Below are 17,898 nucleotides of genomic sequence, written 5' to 3'. Positions count from 1 at the left end.
AATTAGTCTTACACATCTATACTTTACACTGCACTGTCACTCTTTTTCCATTTTTCGTGTGATGCCCTGGAGGTATCCTGGGCTGGACGTTTTTCGGGGTGCACTGCGCCCCGGACGTGAACCCCTTAGTGTTAGGGACTGCTAGTGACAGAGAAGCCGTGACGTGGCCTAGCAGCTTTCCATGTATTTGCAAATGCATGCAACCAATATCTCTGAATTTCTATGACCATATAGTCTTCATATATTGTTGCAAGTATTATTCAGTGTGCTGAGGAACAATAGGGGGTCCAACCCCCCTTCTTTTTCTACTTAGTATGATCCCTCCCTTTCATGCACCTGATTAGTACTGCTAGATTGATTCAGCATTGCCATTTTTGTTTGTTTAGTATCCAACCAAGCAAGTAATCCTGTAACAATTGATATATTATCCTTGGTCACAAACAAGTAAATACACAGTTCTTGTTCTCCGCTGTTCAGTTTGATACAGAGGAGTTTAAGCAGCACATAATTTGTTGAATTTATCAACCGCATATGAGTTTGTTCAATTGCTACACATGTGTGGCAACTTTAAGTGCGAGTGTGCTATCCAGTTATTTATTTGTGGTAGCCTGATAGTGCTTTTTTATGATCACACTATATTACTCTTGTTGGCTCCAGGAAACATATTTTGCATATAAAAGAAATAGTTAACAATCTCTTGATTTTTATATAAACAGCTAATATGCTGTATCTTTGCCAAAAGTAATGTTTTTCAAAGTTTCTGCAATTTGCAGTATATAATGATAACCAACATGGCCATGTGGAAATAAATAAGAAAAATTTCCTTTTACCGAGATGTTTGAGCCCGCAGTTTCTGGGGATCCTTCTGGGGATTTACCTGCTGTTAACACTCTCGGTTCCAATCGCTCATCTCTAGGGGTTGTAGACATAGCTTACCCTTTTGAGCGTGTGTTCGGTAACGAGCAGTGTCAGCCGGCATCGCTGTATATAGCAATTGAGCGTGTGCTCGGTAAGCGTGGAGCATTGTTAGCCGATGTCACTGTATGTAACAAAACGCGTTACATACAGTAACTGATACAGACTGAGGAAGCTGCTGAGTTCTGAGGCGGAGAAATGCGTTTTGTTACATACAGTGACGACGGCTAACACTGCTCCACGCTGCTGTTTGCTGGGCTGCACTGGGAGACTGTTCGCGGCTGCTAAAGCAGCAACTGGAGCAGTCTCCTCTGCCTATGGGGGGAGCGATCACGCTGATCGCACCCCCATTGGCTGTGCATCAGGCATTATAATTCATTTGTTTTCTAAGGATGCGTGGCCAAACCTCCCGCGATTAGGCCACTCCCCCTGTTACCTGGGCCCGACGTGGCTGTCGGCGGCCCTGATAATGGGAGAACACCTATAGATGCAAACACAGGGGGGAGGGGGGGAGTTCTGTTTGCCTGGAAACCCCCCTCCCCAGACCCACACCATGGCCACAATAGAAATAGTAATAGAATTCTACTAGCGCTGCATGTTCTTCTCAGTATCACATATGAAATAATTAGCTCCACCTGTGGATCATCTAACATGTGTCAGCCAGTAATAAATACACCTGTGCACCAACGAGGAGATCTGGAAAACATGCACTGTTATAGACCATCAACAGGGTTAATTATTAATACTGTATAATAATACATTTTTCAGTGCATAAGGAGAGCAAAATGTACATATATGTCCATGGCAGTGCTCTGCTGCTCCCCCAGACTCCCGGACTTGCTCCCATACTCTGGAATGGTGCCCACATCTGAAATAAAAACATTCAGCTTAGGCAGGATGGCCCTACTGCCACATCTAATGGCTTACTGTGATTGCTGGTCCTGTATATGCTGGGATTATGACACACAATACACTTTGTAAGACGCATATTAAAGCTAGTTAAGTGCTAATGCTAATTATGCCCTCTTCATGGATTGGCCATATTAATCACATTAATACCAAAAGTTATAAAAGTAACTAGTAGCAGAGACAGATAATTCAAAGGATTGACTGGTTAATAAAAAAAATTAGAAATGTAATAACCTGCATGCAATCAATAAATTACAATTGTACATAAGAATAAGAACACATAAATCTAATTCCACAAGCAGGTAAATGAAGAATATAAGAATTAAGGACCTGATTCATTACGAATCGCAACTGCAACAGCGTACACAGATTGGCCGATGGTGAGTACTGCGCATGCGTATGTACTGCAGTGCGCGTGCGTGAGTTAGCATTAATATTGCACTGTGATGACCTACGCAGATAGGAATCCATCACAGAGTGAGTGACAAGCATTTAGCATTTGGGGGTGGTGACGGGACAGTGGTAGGAGAAACGCAGGTTGGCCTGTCCGTTTGAACGCCATTGCATGGGCGTGCATTAATTAGCCACTGCGATGGCATAAGCAGCTTGATTACTCACTGCGTGGACAAGGTTAGCAATTTCTGAGTAAGGTGTGACCTGTTGTAAATGTGTGTGAGGGGCTGATGTTACTAGATGTTCCTGATATATATGCAGGATTGCAAGGTATTACGGATGTGAGATAGCGGCAGTGGGCGTCTCTATGCTGGCTGTGCGATGGCATTGCGATAGCATTCATTATCATATTTTCGCAGCGGGTCTGTGTGCGTAATTGCAGCTGCGATCGCAATACAAATACATAGTGAATCAGGCCCTAAGAGAACTAATTTTCAAAATTACTCCACCAGGAAGAAACCACTGGCTGTAGGATTGCAGATAACCTTGGGAACATGGTCCATTACAGTAACAATCACCGCATGCATGTGACCCTAGGGAGTATTGATCAGGCAAAGGCCTTTGACAAGGTTAGACTGGCCCATAGGTGTACAGGAAATCCCCAGTGTCTAAGGGCCCCATTCCCTCCTCTAGGGGTCAGGTTGTGCAGACTGTGCACTCAAATTATATATTGTTACTCTATTAGAGGGTCAGTAACTTGGTGGAGAAGGACCATGGAATAACTTAGGTCCTTAGTTAGTTTTTATGGAAACTACACCCAGATTAGCCCTTGTGCCAATCAAAGTGGTCCAATCTGACACAACCCTGTACTTTATAAAGGGACCCTGTTCTTTGCAGGTTGACTATGGCTATTCCAATGGTTGGCCAAGTCCTTCTGTTGTGACTGGCCACACCCCTTAGTCATGTGCCCCTACCATTAGATTTCCTGGTGGGCCCTTCATGCCCCAGTCCGACACTGGCCCATGATTCATGTACAGGGCACTGTAATGGGGTGCTAGAGAAAAATTAGGCGGTTTGTACCTTGTTGGGATGAGTGGCTGTGCTCCCTCCACAGCAGCATTTTCCCCACATACCCCTTGGTGTGCCCCAAATGCCCTCAGTGTCTCCCTGACATGCCTCCTACATAGCAGTGTGTTCCCAACATCACCACTACACAACATCATTGCACTACATCCCTCCTATATGCTGTACTAAATTACAACACATCACTGCACTACATCCCCCTATACACTGTACTACATCGCCCTATATGCTCCACTACACTACATTCACCACAATAACAGTAGAATATTACAGTGCCTTCCTTCACATGAATTTACCATGAGGAAGCTCTCTCAGCTTCTCTATTCTACAGAGCTCCAGACAGATTGAACTACTTTCCCTTAATATTGGGAGGCCTCCATGACTCATAGGAAAGCAGGTAGACTGGACACATTCTTATGTTCTGTGAGCGAGTGCAGGTGTATCTGCATGCGAAACACTACGTTACAGTGTCAGCGGCTGTAACACTGTAACATAGTGTTTCGCATGCAGATACACCCACAGACGCACAGAGAACATAGGCATGCTGCATATCATTTTAATCAGCAGATGCTGCTTGTACTATCTATTCAAATCGCTGTGTCAATAAAATGCATTTGAATGTAAAAAGTCTCACAAAAGACGTTCGGTGCTACCAAGTCACACAGAGCTCCCATGTTATGTGTGGCGTGACTTGTAGCACACGGATGATAGATGTATGTGGACACATCTGTAGATAGACAGGTGTTTAGAACAGGAGGTCTGACAGCCCAGGAGATATGGGAGAGTGTGAAGGTGGGGTTATGAAAGTGGTAACAGACTTCAAACCTGTAGGAATTTGTGAGACTTGTTATTAAGAAAAACAATAATTATTTCCATAGCAGCCAGATGCCAAATGTCATCAATTACTAGATAAAAAGGAAGGGGCTTCAGGACATTTCCAGTGGGATGCGATTAAAATTCCGGCAGCATAAAGAACCTGAACCACAACTTTATCGGCAGTACTGTCCGAAGCACTAACTGGTAAGCCCAAAAGAAAGGACCAGGGATTTTTAACAATAGGGAGAGTTACTATCTTACTAATCAAATCTGCAATATTGTCCCAAAATAATGATATCTTGGGGCAGGCCCACTGCACATGAAGGAGACAGACTTAACATTTTGTGTAATCTAGTGAAGACCAAATACCATCTATGATATCTTTTACTAGTGTAGATACACAGTAGATGCTTTGGAGACACACTCTCTAATGGTGGATCAGGGATCTTTATCAGGGGGAGTACCCAAGTCAGCCTCCCACTGGAATACAAAGATTGGGATTGGAAGCTGCTTAGAAGATAGAAGTATATTATAGAGGGTGGGGATATGAGCCGCTGCCATGGCTCACTCTCTCAGCGGGTCCTGGCCATTACTAGACTGGGACACTGCATCATGCCGGTCACACGGGCTGACGGTCTTGACGTCAATGGTTGCCAGGTAACTAGAGACTCCAGGTGGCCTTGGTGGCTGATAGTCCCGACTGTAGTCTGGCATCTGGGTTGCTGGCCGTATTCTCATTAGAGGGCTGGTCTCTCTGCAAACTTGTGATTGACTCATATTGCTGTTAAAAGGCAGTCAGCCTACATTTCCCTGCCGGTTATAGCTTCATGCCTTGGAGTTAGCTTGCTGATCCTGGTGCCTGCTCTGTACTGTTGGTATCCTGTATCTCTGTGTGCTTATCTGGTCTATGATTTCCTGCTTTATGCAGCACCTATTGTTAAGGAGATGTAGTTACTTGGCCACTACACGGGATGCCGATGGTTGCACAGGATGCCGACGGAATCCCAACATCAGTTGAGATGCCGACGCTGGAATCACGACAGCCGGCATCCCGGTTGTGAGTATAGCGGGCCGGGTTAGCTTTAGGTGTGGGCAAACAAGGCCACAGCATGACATAAGTGATGAGCAGTAGTCATACATAAAAATGTCTGTAAATCTATGCCCCCATTCGCAACATCATGCGCAAAGAGGGTAGGGGCGGCACAGGGTGCAGTTATGCCCTGTTACAGCCCTACTGACAACATACCGTAATGGTAACCCATAGGTTGTGGAAGAGAAGGATGGACTTTTGCACATGAAGATACCTTCATTAAATAATACACTGTTACCCATATTATTGTCACACATTATAATGATACATCATAGGGGGTGGTGCCAATGAAAACCAATAGACCTGATATATAAAAAAAGAAGTAAAGGGGGATGTTTTGGGGTGGCACACATAACTATTATTCTGTTCAATACTAATACATTTTTTACAAAACAGCAAACTAAACACAGACACAGAAAACTTCTTTAGGAGGATGTGAAATATAGAAAGAAATTGTGTGATTAAAGCCAAAGTATTCCCGCTGTGTCCTTTATAATGCTTATTCCTCACATGGAATCAGATGTGTGGCTATAAATATTTAAGTTTAAGGTGTATATATAATGAATTTTAACAAAAATATATACATTTTATAACTCTCACACCCTAAACAATAAGATTGTATTAAGGTTGAAGCAAGAAGTATATACCCATAGTAAGAAATGATAGCAGTTTGGCAGTCACTTAAATTGACATTGTCATTATGATGATATACCGTATACAGAGCAGTTTGGGGTCAAAAATCTGTGCAGCAAATCTGTACACAGATCATTATATCCACCAGCACATGCAGTTGTGATCATTTGTTTGCGGCACAGGTTTTTGGACTCTGCCTGCTCTATTTACTTGTGGTAACCAAACCAGAAGATCCTGCCTAATCTCTGAAACCAGACTACCCACTGCTCCACCCCTTACCTGAATGATAAAATAGTAATGATTTAATTGATAAGAAGAAATGAGGCCCAGCATGAGTTGAGACTTCTATGTAGTAATAACTTTCAAGAGTGGATTAGACTGCCTCTAATCTTTTCTACAATAAAACTACACTTCACAGTATAGTTGAGAAAAGATCATTACAGAGACATCAACCTCGGAGGACAAAAAGCAGAGAGCGTTCTGCTCTAAACATATCAACATGGCCACTGGACTGTGGTTATATAAAGATAATGAGGTTTGTAATAAAGGATTCACAAATTATCATGGCCTTACCTATACGGAAGTGCTAGTGACCCCTATGTATCACAATTCTGGTGACCAATACACAATGCTAAATTCATTCTGGATACCGATTTCCAATACAGAAGCTTAAATTACAATACTGGCCTCTGCATTACACATCCGGTGAGGCCGGTACAGCCAGAGACAGCCCAACCATTACTCTGACGCAGCACGTCAGCCAACAGAAGGCGCTGGCCCACTAGGAACACATGCTACCTGTTGTCAGCCACATGGCGGGTTCGGAGGAGTGAGGACAGAAGAGGAAGGTTCCCCCTGGGACTAGAAGCAGTGAGTGAGACGGGGCTGTGCTGCTTTCTCCCAGGAGACTGAGACCAGGGCCCCTATGCTGGCGGTGCTCCCTCCCCACAGACCGAACCCCATCCCTGGAAAGACTGTGTCCGTCACATCCAGAGTGTGGCCCTGCTGAGCCGCAGAATGGGCTACCCCAGGACTCTGCTACTGAGCTCGTGGCTGCTGCTGCATCAGGTGAGGAACAGATACAATGTATCCGCTCTGTGTCCTGGCAGTGACGGAGTTACTGCAGCTCAGCCTGTGACTGGGGGACTACAGGTCTCATCATGCCCTCATTACTGTCTGGACTATATTCCAGTAGTATGGAGGGGAATAGGTATGACAGGCAGGACGGGGGACTACAGGTGCCATTATGTTGTGTAACTCTGCTCTTCTCGGAATCCACTGCAAACTGTCACATATTGATGAACACTTTAAACATAGTTTGCATGAAAACTTATTAATGCTAGCGGTAGAGAAAGGAGAGTGCACACATTAATGCACATTCACATCACTTTTTGAGGGCTAAGAAATAAAATAAGTCCTTTTTGGTTACCTTGGTAACTGCTACCTTGGCACCCTTGTTGATGAGCTGCACAACATTATCCACTTGGCCTTTGTATGCAGCTACGAGGAGGCGTTCTGACAGCGCAGCGACCACATCCTGCTGGCTCATGAATTAGAAGAGGGAAGTCCTGAGGACAAGCTTGCAATATGGACGTGTTCATTAAAGGGCAATGTTCTCTGAACAGTATGAGTGCTACATGCTTGACTGTAGAGACACTTATTGGATCACATACTTCAGCTTTGGCATCTTGTGGATCTGAGAAAATAAAAAAACATACTTGAGAAACAAGACATATAAGAAAGGACATAAGTAGATAACATGACAGAGAAACTGTCAGCACAGGAAACAAAACTCCAGAAACAAGTAAGAAAAATAAAAGTCACTAATTTTAAATTTTTCAAAAAAACTTTGCAAATACAGCAAGACAAAAAAAATAAAGAAGTAATGTCCGATGTTATAATTTAAAAGTGCTGTCCTCTAACAAACAGGAAAACAAGCACACCTATCTGCTGAACCTCTTATGCTGGCTACACACCTGAACGCTATATCGTTCAATCGAGCGACGAGCGAAACATCTGTAGTGCATTGGTGGGTGTGTAAACCCTAAATGTCTGTGAACGACATCGCTCACAGACATATCTGATCATCCCTGCAGCATAGCCGATGACGATATATCTAACAGATACATCTTTTCATCTGGCTCTCTGAACGGCTGACCCACTGAATGCCTGATATGTCGCCCGCAGAATCCATTGAATATGACGTCACAAGTGGTTGGGCATATTGAAATGACTCTGCTGGCAGACATATTGGGCAGGCGATTGGTAAGTGCATTCACACCTACCAATCGTTAGATAGATTCACCAGGTGTGTACCCATCTTAAGAGTGACAATGCTTGTAGTAGATTAAATTTTTTAAATAAACATTTTAATTTGCAAAAGGCAGAAGAATTAGGGGTGGCAGAGATTTGCATGTGCACATACTCATGGGAATCCAAAATGTAGGAAGGTATACAATTCCATGTGGGAGGAAAACATATGACCATTATCAAGCAAATACAATAAAACCAGGAATTACACAGGTTCTCGTGGTGATTAAAACCAAGTGAAACACAGGCTTGAAGTCCGCCAGCCACAGAATCAGTGTAATTCATGAGTGTCCCGGTGTAAAGGGATAGTATGGTAAACCTATCTATACATAGAGCACAGGCTAAAACAGACTCATATAATGTAGTACAAATGCAATAAATGGCTAGTACTACATCGCTGTACAGTGCCTCTTTTGCAAAATGACCTCCCATTACTTCATTTATACTAAAAAGTAAAAGGTACTATTTCTAAAGTACCGATGATGATTTCTGTGGATGACATAAAAATATACAACTTGCCCACTACACAGGAACACTATTGCAAAGTTGTTTCTTAACATTACAAATACATGCAGACTTGCTGCTATGACAATTTAGAAAATGGCAATCACTTCCAGAGGTTAAGCCAGAGGTTCCCAAAAATTGATGCTCAAGGCACACTAATGCTGGCCATACATGCTACAATTATCGGGGCGATCCGCCCGATAACCGCGGATCGCCCTGATAATTGTAGTGTGTGTGAGGGCAACCGAGGGTTAAATATTGCTCAGTCGGGTATGCCAGATTGTCGGCCGCATCGGGCAGTGTATGCCCAGCCGCGGCCAACAGACAGACATTTCCTGTGTTCCTTTCCATGGAAGGAACAGGGAAATGTCTCCTACCCCGAAGGAGTATAGCAGATGTCGGGCTAATACACTGTGAGAAATCTCAGTGTATGCCGTGGACATCTGCGGCTGGCAGGCTGCCAGATAAAATGTCTGTCGGTCTGACAGGCATTTTATCTGGACGTGTATGCCCAGCTTAACAGTCAAGGTTTTAAGGATATCCATGCTTGACCACAGGTGACTTAATTAGTACCTCAGTCAATTTGATTTAACCACTTGTGCTCAACCATGGATATCTCTAACACCTGACTGTTGGGGAGCCTTGAGGACCGCATTTGGGAACCTCTGGGTTAAGCAAAAAAATAACAGAAATTGCTCATTTTACTTTTCATCTACATTTTAGGTTGAATTGTTCAGTGAATGAATGGTTAAGGGAATTGTCATATTTAAGGCGATGGTGTATATAGAAGATACAACGTAAAAACTATTTTGAAACATGCGTCATCAATTTTACTATGTAGTATACATTTTTGGTTTAAAAATTAATGGAATAGTTAGAATTGTACAACCAAATAAAACAGGAGAGGTGTAGAAATGACCAGTGAATGAACGCACAATGCTAGCAATTGAATGGACAAGTCCAGTAAATGAATAATATGACTTACATCAATAAAACATAGTCAATAGATCTAATCCAAGATTGTATGGACTAAAATTTAAGATTTCTGTTATTAAACCTGCAAATGTTCATTTACTGGTAGTGTTCATTTACTGGCTGATTCACCCTACATCAGTTTGTTTAAAATATTTAAAATAGGTGACTGGCAATGAAAGTGCAGATAACGTGAGCTCTTGGGAGAAATGAGCAAAACTGCACAACATTTTGAAAACTGACAGTACCGGTATGGGATGTAGTTAGGAGACCGGCGGACGGGTTGCCGCCGATCGAAATCCCAAAGTCACAAGCCCGACACGGGACTAAAGATAGGCATTGAAATACCGACGCCTATCTTAATCCCGATGCTGGAATCTAGTCAGACGCCTGCCCAAACAAGGTAGGATAGGTCATCTTAGCTGTTAGCCGCGGTGAGGGGGAGTGTTAGATTTAGACAGCATAGCAGGGTTAGGTTTAGGCACCACTGGGGGGGTTAGTGTTAGGCACAACTGGGGGGGTTGGAGTTAGGCACTAAGGGGGGAGGGTTAGGTTTAGGCACGAAGAGGAGAGGAATAGGTTTAGGCACTAACGGGGAGGGTTGGGGTGCAGGGTGGGGAGGGTTGGGGTGCAGGGTGGGGAGGGTTAGGGTTAGGCTACAAGAAGGGAGGGTTAGGGAGAGAAGGAGGGAGGGATGCCGCTGTCGGTGTTTTGACAGGAGGCATCCCGACTGCCGGTATTTCATACCCATTCCACCGGTATTTATCAAAGCTTGGAGAGAGATAAAAGTGTGAGAGATAAAGTACTAACCAATTAGCTTCTAACTTACATTTTACAGGCTGTGCTTGAAAATGACAGGAGCTGATTGGTAGGTACTTTATCTCTCACAGTTTAATTCTAACCATGCTTTGATAAATACCCCATGTAATGAACAAAAATAAGAAAATATGTAATGAACAAAAATATGAAAAAAATTACATTTTATTTAGGCCTCAAGCTTAAGAGATCTAACAATTACAAGCAGAGAAGTATGTTTGCATGCTTTGCTTTAATAATTGTGATCATATTACACAGTTAGACAAAACTAAACTCTGGAACAACCATCAAATCTAGAAGGAAAAACAAAATCACAGTTTATGAAATCTTCTGAGTTCGTCTAGCAAATAAAATGATACAGTGACATTAAAATATGCTTCTACATTTTTTACCAATTTCATAATTATTATTTTTCAACATAGCAAAATTTGATGCATAAATTGTGAGACATTATGCACATAAATTCTGCTGTCAATAAAATACCCATGTATGTGGGGGAGAGTGAACACAGCATGTAAAATGTAAAAGTATTAATATATGAAGACAAACCCCGGGGCTAAGCACATACTAATTACTAGTAATTCATCACTTTTTCAGCCTGACAAGACATATGTTATGGTGAAAACCTGTTTCTTCAGGGCCTGCAGTGCAATGTGGCTTAGTCAGTGCATGTAAAAAGGCCTTTCAAGGAGAACAAATGGCATCTGTTTTGTCCCAGAACTAGAAAAATAGTTCACTGCAGAATTAGGGGCTTTGTACGGAATTAAAAGTAGGGGTTTCTAATGAACCAACATACACACTCAGGCTGCCTTTGCTCCTATTTTAAATAGTTACACAGTCTGAATAAACCACTAGTACAGAGGGGCATATTCATTGCCTTAATTCTTACCAATATTACTCTACTCCTGTTGATGCATAGCTGAATTAAGTTAAGTGAATGGTTTCAGTAAAGGGCATTAAAGGGACACATTGACAATTATACACTATCCAATGCTTGCTGCATTGGATGCTTTCCTGTATTTCAGAACACCTGTAAAAACATAAGTAAAATATAGTTCATAGTAGAAAATAAATCTTTCTTAAGTTTTACAATTTTAGCTACACTACAGCACACTACAGATACCTCTAAAGAAGACAGTGATTAATTTTTATGAATCTTAACAACATAACTGATTTGAAAAAAAAAATGCATAAAAAATAATTATTTTAAAAATATCTATAGGTCCCCATTGAAACATTCATACTGATTTCTACCCATGTAGCGATAGATCCTCAGTGTCTTTAACCGCCCAATAGTAATAGATCCCCCATTGGTTTTGCCTCCATCACCCTAATGTCTTTAGGCCCCTATTAAAGTATACTCTCCTCCCCAGTGGCAAAAATTCAGTAATTAATAGTAACAGCCCCACCTCAAGTTGCAATAAACTGCCTTGTGGCATTAACCCTCCGCCTCCTGTTTCTATTAATACCTCTATGTGGCTATGGAGGCCCTGCCCCTCAAATAAGTTACTCCACCTACACTCCTCATGCAGAGCACAAAGCGGGTCATGGGGCACGGATAAGGCTCAGCAGCTGAACTGGGCCACCGCCGGGCCCCTTCAACAAGCCCCGACCCGAGTAAACAGTACCCACCCCCTCTTTTCTGCACTCTTGCGTATAAAGGGGACCTACAGCTGTATAATAAGTGAGAAAGCGTGTCTGTCTGTCTGTTTGTCCTTGATGCACGGCCAGAGTTTTGCACCTAGCTCCACCAAATTTGGCTCCATCCCTTTATCAACAATTGTATTTGTAAAGAAAATAATGGTCAATATTTTCCAGATTAATCAATACAGATATTTAACATTTCATGTACTATGCACAGTAAAAGTGAATCTACCGGAGCAAGAATGTAGTATGTATCTATATTACAGAGTGATAATAATTTTGAAGTATGTATTCTGTACAAAGAAATCTAGTGTAGAACAAGTTGAATAGTTCTAGTCACAAGTTACTTAATGTACAGTTTTCAAAACAAAGGCTTGTCAGCTCATTCAGTAATTAGGTGAACTACTATCAACACAATATAAAACAAAACTCTCTACAATTACACATGTTTACCATTATGTAGCAGCAGAGGATAATATTGAAATAGATACAACTCTACCAAATACAACGGCTGCAGTGAGCGAAAACAGAAACCCCAATAAAATCCTAGTACATGAAAATAATGTTTCTACATCCCAAACAGATTGCACTAAATAAGTGTGACATTGTGTTCCACGAGGAAAAGGTGTTGCACATTCTTTAGGGACTTCTATTACACAGAGCAGCAGCACTGACATGACCTGGCACTAGTCATTCACTACTCTTTTACTCTTTTTCTAGAGGTGACATATCCCACAGTGCTATACAAGTTAATCATATTACATACCTTAATAAGCAGAATGTACTTTGTAGATGAAGTGTAATCCACAAGTGAATGCATATGTTTTCCATATGATTTTATCATAGTGAGTAAAATATCAGGGAAGTTCAAGGGTAATAGTTATTTAATGTAGCAGTGTTCAAAATATCTGCTTAAGTAGCAACTAACAAGTGTGTACTCTCAGGCTAGTACCCCAGGAATGAGCAGCACTACAGTCATTTGCATTTGTTGAAATGTGAGCTATTCAGGCACTGTACAGCTGTCACAAGAAAAGGGATCCCATAGTATAGAAAGACTAGTGCCCCACCAGTTTGTACAGACCTTCTACAAATCTGAAATCATGATTTACCTAGAGGCAACAAAAATAAAAATGAAAGAACTGAGGGCTTGATTCAGAGCCGCATGCTCTGACAGAGCGCTCACTCTGAATCAGGACCGAGCTTTTTTTTTGGAGCGGCCTCTTGGCCGCTCGCATAGCTGTGGGTGTCCACCCACAGCTATAGCGAGCGGCCATGATGATGGTCGCGATGGTCAAGACCATCACGACCATCGGGCTTGCGACAAGACCCTTGTGGTAGGGTCTCGTTCATCACAAGCCCCAGAGAGATTTCGGCTCTAACAGAGCCGGAATCTCTCCACTGACATCACTCGGGAACGCCTCCATTAGGGCAGCCACTCCCCCGGCCCGCCCACCAAAAGGGGTGAGCTGTCACTCAACATCAACAGCTCGCCCCCTTTGGTGCGAGACCCGGAGCGACAGATTGCCAGTCGCTAGCCGGGTCTCACGCATGAGCACGACTGAGCCGGCTCCGTCGTGCGCATGCGCTGTGGGCCACCATCGACCCGGTTGCGAGCGCTCAGCACTTGCGGCAGGGTCTGAATCAGGCCCTGAGGGCCTAATTCAGAGACCTACACTAATGCAGTCGCATTTGCTATATCGCACGGAAAGCAGCAGTGAAAATATGCTGTTTTCAAAGATTTCCAGAGCATAGGAATGCCCACTGCTGCCTTCTCAGATCCATCTGACAACGTACAACAGTGTAAACATCGATGCAATATCAGATAGACATGCAACATATGTGGCAGGTCTAAGGGGACACAAACACAGCGTCTCTCATGACACGCAAAGAGCTCTCATGCTGCGTAGGAGATCGCAATAGCTAATTTATGCATGTCCATGAAACAGCATTTGAATTGTCAGACACACCTGCGTTTGACTAGTGGGCAAGTCTCCCGTCTGGCGACACCCCCCCACGCACGCTGGCGTCCGCGCTCACTTTGCATAGGTGGCTGGTCCGGGGGGACCTGAGGAAGCGATTCGTGCTGATTCGCAAAATTGTGGCAGCCAGATTGTCGGCAAGCCTGATGCTATTGATAAACGCCCCCCCACTCCCTCTACTGAATTTTGCTAAAGTAGCCACATCTGCCAAAACAGGACCTCAAACCTACCAAATGCTCCGCAGTTGTCAGGACATGCCATGGATAAAATAAAGGCAGGGAAGGGATGTATGTTTATGCAGTCCAGTGCCAGCAGCAGCTGGCACTGGACTTGTCCAGTAGTAATGACAGTCACAGGCGGAGAGGCGGGCAAGCACTGGAGGCAGACGGGGAGGCTGGTGATTAGGTGGGTGAGGAGGAATGCTAGTAGGTGAGAGAGGACATGTAGGTGGGCGAGGACTAGAGACATGTTAGGAGGCAAGTGGTTAGGCAGGGAGGGCTGGAGTCAGATGAGGAACCAGTGAGGAGGTGTGCGAGTAGGCAGGAGAGGACTGTAGGTGGGCAAGGACTGGAAGCGGGCGAAGGAGGCAGGCAGGTAGGCAGGAGAGTACTGAATGTGGGCAGGGAGACTGGCAAGGTGGTGTGCTGGTAGACAGAAGAGGACTGGAGGCAGGCAACTATGCAGGGAGTTGAGCTTGGGAATGTAAAGTTTAGAAAAGTAAGTGAGTGTTACTAATTATTAATAATCAATTAGTGTAATTATAATAAACTGTTATTCTTGTCTCCCTCTCATTCCTCTTTTCTGTTTTCCTCTGCTCCCCTTTTTTTTTCTACTTTTAGGTAGTGTGTCAGAACTGCAGCAACTCACGGCCTCACTTCCACCAGTAGGCTAACACTGGTGACATATCTCTTCCCCCCCTGCTCGCGGCTGCAGCCCTCCACCCTCCCCTACTTGCGGCTGTAGATTCCCCCACCTAAAAGGGGCCCATGCCTACCTGCCCCCAGCGCGGTATGCTTCTGCTGTCAGGAGCCAGGGAGAGCGCTTAGGTGTGACACCGTGCAGGAGCAGAGAAGAAGGCCCTGGCTGGTAGAAGCAGAAAGAAGTGCACCTGCAGCCGGCACCCGGGAGTCTGTCATCAATTAAACAACTGCCGGAGTCGGACTCCAGCCGCAGTCAGCGCCCTCTGATCTGTCCGGTGCCCAGAGCATGTATTCCACTGGAACCGCCTTCCCTACGCTCCTGGATACTTGCCTACTTTTGAAAAAGCATTTCAAGGAGATTGTGAAAGCAACACCTATGAGCACGCGGTAAGTGGAGGCGTGCCATAACATTTATTTACTTCAATCAATTTTATAGCAAATATGTAAATGAGCCCCAAAGCAGTTAGTAAGCTCTATGTGTTGAAGAAAACACACTGATACTTTTCAGAAATTGTATGTAGCCATAGGGATCATTGTGCCTTATAACCAATGCAGGGAAATGATACCAATCCATATATCTCTGTTTTTACTTTTATGTAAAAGCTTCATAATAAGGTTTAGGGGCAATTATGGAGATTGTTATCCTCTTCAGGGAGTCAGGGAGATTGCTACAATTTCAGGGAGTCTCCCTGACAATCAGGGAGAGTTGGCAAGTATGCTCTGTGGCCGCAATGAGAGCTGCCATCAGCCAGGAGCCAGATAACCAAGAGCAGTTATACTGGCTGTTGTTCTTCGCATCGAATGTGTCTAAAGTTAAGTGATTAACAAAGTTCCAACTAGGCCAATACATGCTCCCTCTGCTACCCATCCTCATCGTGCCAGCTACTCTACCGCCTGTTCTCTCTATTTACCCCACTAACTTCTATCTAGCTGTCCCAAGAGACTCGCCTAGCGCTAGCACAGCAGACTCCCTTCCATTTAAGTGTAATCCCTCTGGTTACTCATCAAGCAAGCTTAATGCTTGATCAAAGAATACAAAGTGATTTGAGTGGTGTATTGAGAGATATTTAGAGCTGATATGAGGAGAAGTAGCATTCTTCAGAGCTTTGTATGTTATGTACACTGAATTATATTCTGAATGCCAGTGTGATTACTCCAAGTGACAAGCATCTCTTCGGGTAAAAGTATTTTCAGCATAACTTGGGAGGTTAATATTTGTGCATCATTGGTGTGGACAATCCTTCCTTGCCTGCTAATATTGTCCTACTCATGGGGGATAACTGAGAGTGCTCATTGGCTACTGGGAGAGGTGAGGGCTGATGCCCCAAAAAAGTTTTATATACCCTTGGGGGAGGTAGTTTTACATGTATATAGTAACACATGGGTGGGAGGAGAGGTTTACAAATACAGGGGGGGGGGGCATGGACACTGGTGGGGGTTTATGATACTAAGGACCTATCACCACACAGGGTAATGACACTGATTGCTGCTGGGGAATTTATTGACATTGGGGGCGGGGGGTGGTAATTTACAATGGGGGCCTATGGACACAGTGAGGGCGGGGGGCACCCTATGCATTTAATTAACTAAATTATTGAAATATAATTTTAATATAAAGCATGAGAATGTATACAGTGTACCACATAATATATATTCTCTATATTCTTGAAGATATATTCTATAAATGTAAATATGACATTTAGTGAAACAAAAACATGCATTGACAAAGTGTATATTTATTTTTTGCAAGAGGTGTTGTATGAGTGATGTATCTTGGAGGTAAACCAGTTTTTCCTTTTTTTGTGCAATAAGTCAACACAGCATGCATTGACAAATGTTTTCCTTTCCATGAAAGACTGACAGATAAAAAAAAAAAAAAATCCTTCAGCTTCACTACTCCAGTGCACATAAATATGTTTCCAGAAAATAAATGACTATTTTATTATTGGTATAAGATTATATATGGTATACTCTGTAAATCGACTCTAAGAAATTATATTCTCTCAAGATTATAGGCTTTAAAAGACTGTAAAAAACTTTAATAGGTTAATGGACCGAAGCAATGTGTTACTAGAAATGTATAGACATTACTTTATTCATTTATCCAGACATGGAGTACTAGTAGCAGGACAGGTATCTCTATATAAGCACTCGAAATGAAAGTACACACACATATATATATATATTTGTGCTAGATTGCGTCATCGTAACCCCGCCCCCTGCTTTACAATGCCGGTAATCTCAGCATGGTATATTGGAGACTGGGCTGCGCCGCAATACCCCCGCACCGCCCACCTATGCCACCGTCATGCCCCCTGCTGCACTGACCTGGCTGCAGCCAAAAAGTCAGCAACTATGCCCCCATCTCCATAGGTCCCCATTGTAATAGTACCTTCCAACCCCGAGATGAAACAGAACCCCCAGTGGCACTACAGTATCTCCCCAGTGACATTATCCCCCACCCCCCTAGTTGCAATAGATCCCCAGTGGCATTATCTCCCCTAGCTCCATCATGTGTCAATATAAATATACCTCTGGGCCACTAATTCTCTATGCATTAGACACCCCCCCCCCCCCACCCCTCACAGCCAAAATATCACCCAAATCCCCCCTGGCCCCTTGCCACGGGACATTAAGCTCTCCTGGGGCATTTACCCCTCCCGCGTTCTGCAGAGCGCAGCAGAGCGTTTGGCAGAGGGGACTGATGATCAGTCCATCCTGCTGCAGCTGATCTCTGCACATGCAGAGATTAGCCAAACAGTGCTTAAGCATGTAACCAAGAATGACGTTCACATGACATTCTGGAGCTTGATTTCAGCAGTGGTGTCGGACCGCAACATCACTGCCGAGGGAACGAAGCAGAAGGATGAAATCCGTTGAGAACGCAGAATGGATTTCCTCATTTAAAGCCTGG

The 17,898-nt window shown here is 43.6% G+C and overlaps 1 protein-coding gene across 5 annotated transcripts in view; it reads right to left on the bottom strand.

The window, feature by feature from the left end:
• The window catches only part of ANKRD6 (ankyrin repeat domain 6), a 241,361-nt gene that overhangs the window by 101,103 nt on the left and 122,360 nt on the right, over nucleotides 1-17,898 (bottom strand). For 4 of the 5 annotated variants that reach the window (XM_088472020.1, XM_088472018.1, XM_088472022.1 and 1 more), the window contains exon 2: nucleotides 7,269-7,535. In XM_088472020.1, coding sequence (XP_088328146.1) covers nucleotides 7,269-7,388 — 120 coding nt within the window. In that variant the 5' untranslated portion in view covers nucleotides 7,389-7,535. Of the gene's footprint in view, nucleotides 1-7,268; nucleotides 7,536-12,851; nucleotides 12,928-17,898 lie in introns of those variants that run through there. The other variant, XM_088472023.1, reaches the window with a different exon arrangement.

The sequence above is a fragment of the Taudactylus pleione genome, unplaced genomic scaffold (genome assembly GCF_031769625.1).
Source record: "Taudactylus pleione unplaced genomic scaffold, aTauple2 ptg000015l, whole genome shotgun sequence".
NCBI lineage: Eukaryota > Metazoa > Chordata > Amphibia > Anura > Myobatrachidae > Taudactylus > Taudactylus pleione.
This window is presented reverse-complemented; position numbering and strand designations above follow the sequence as displayed.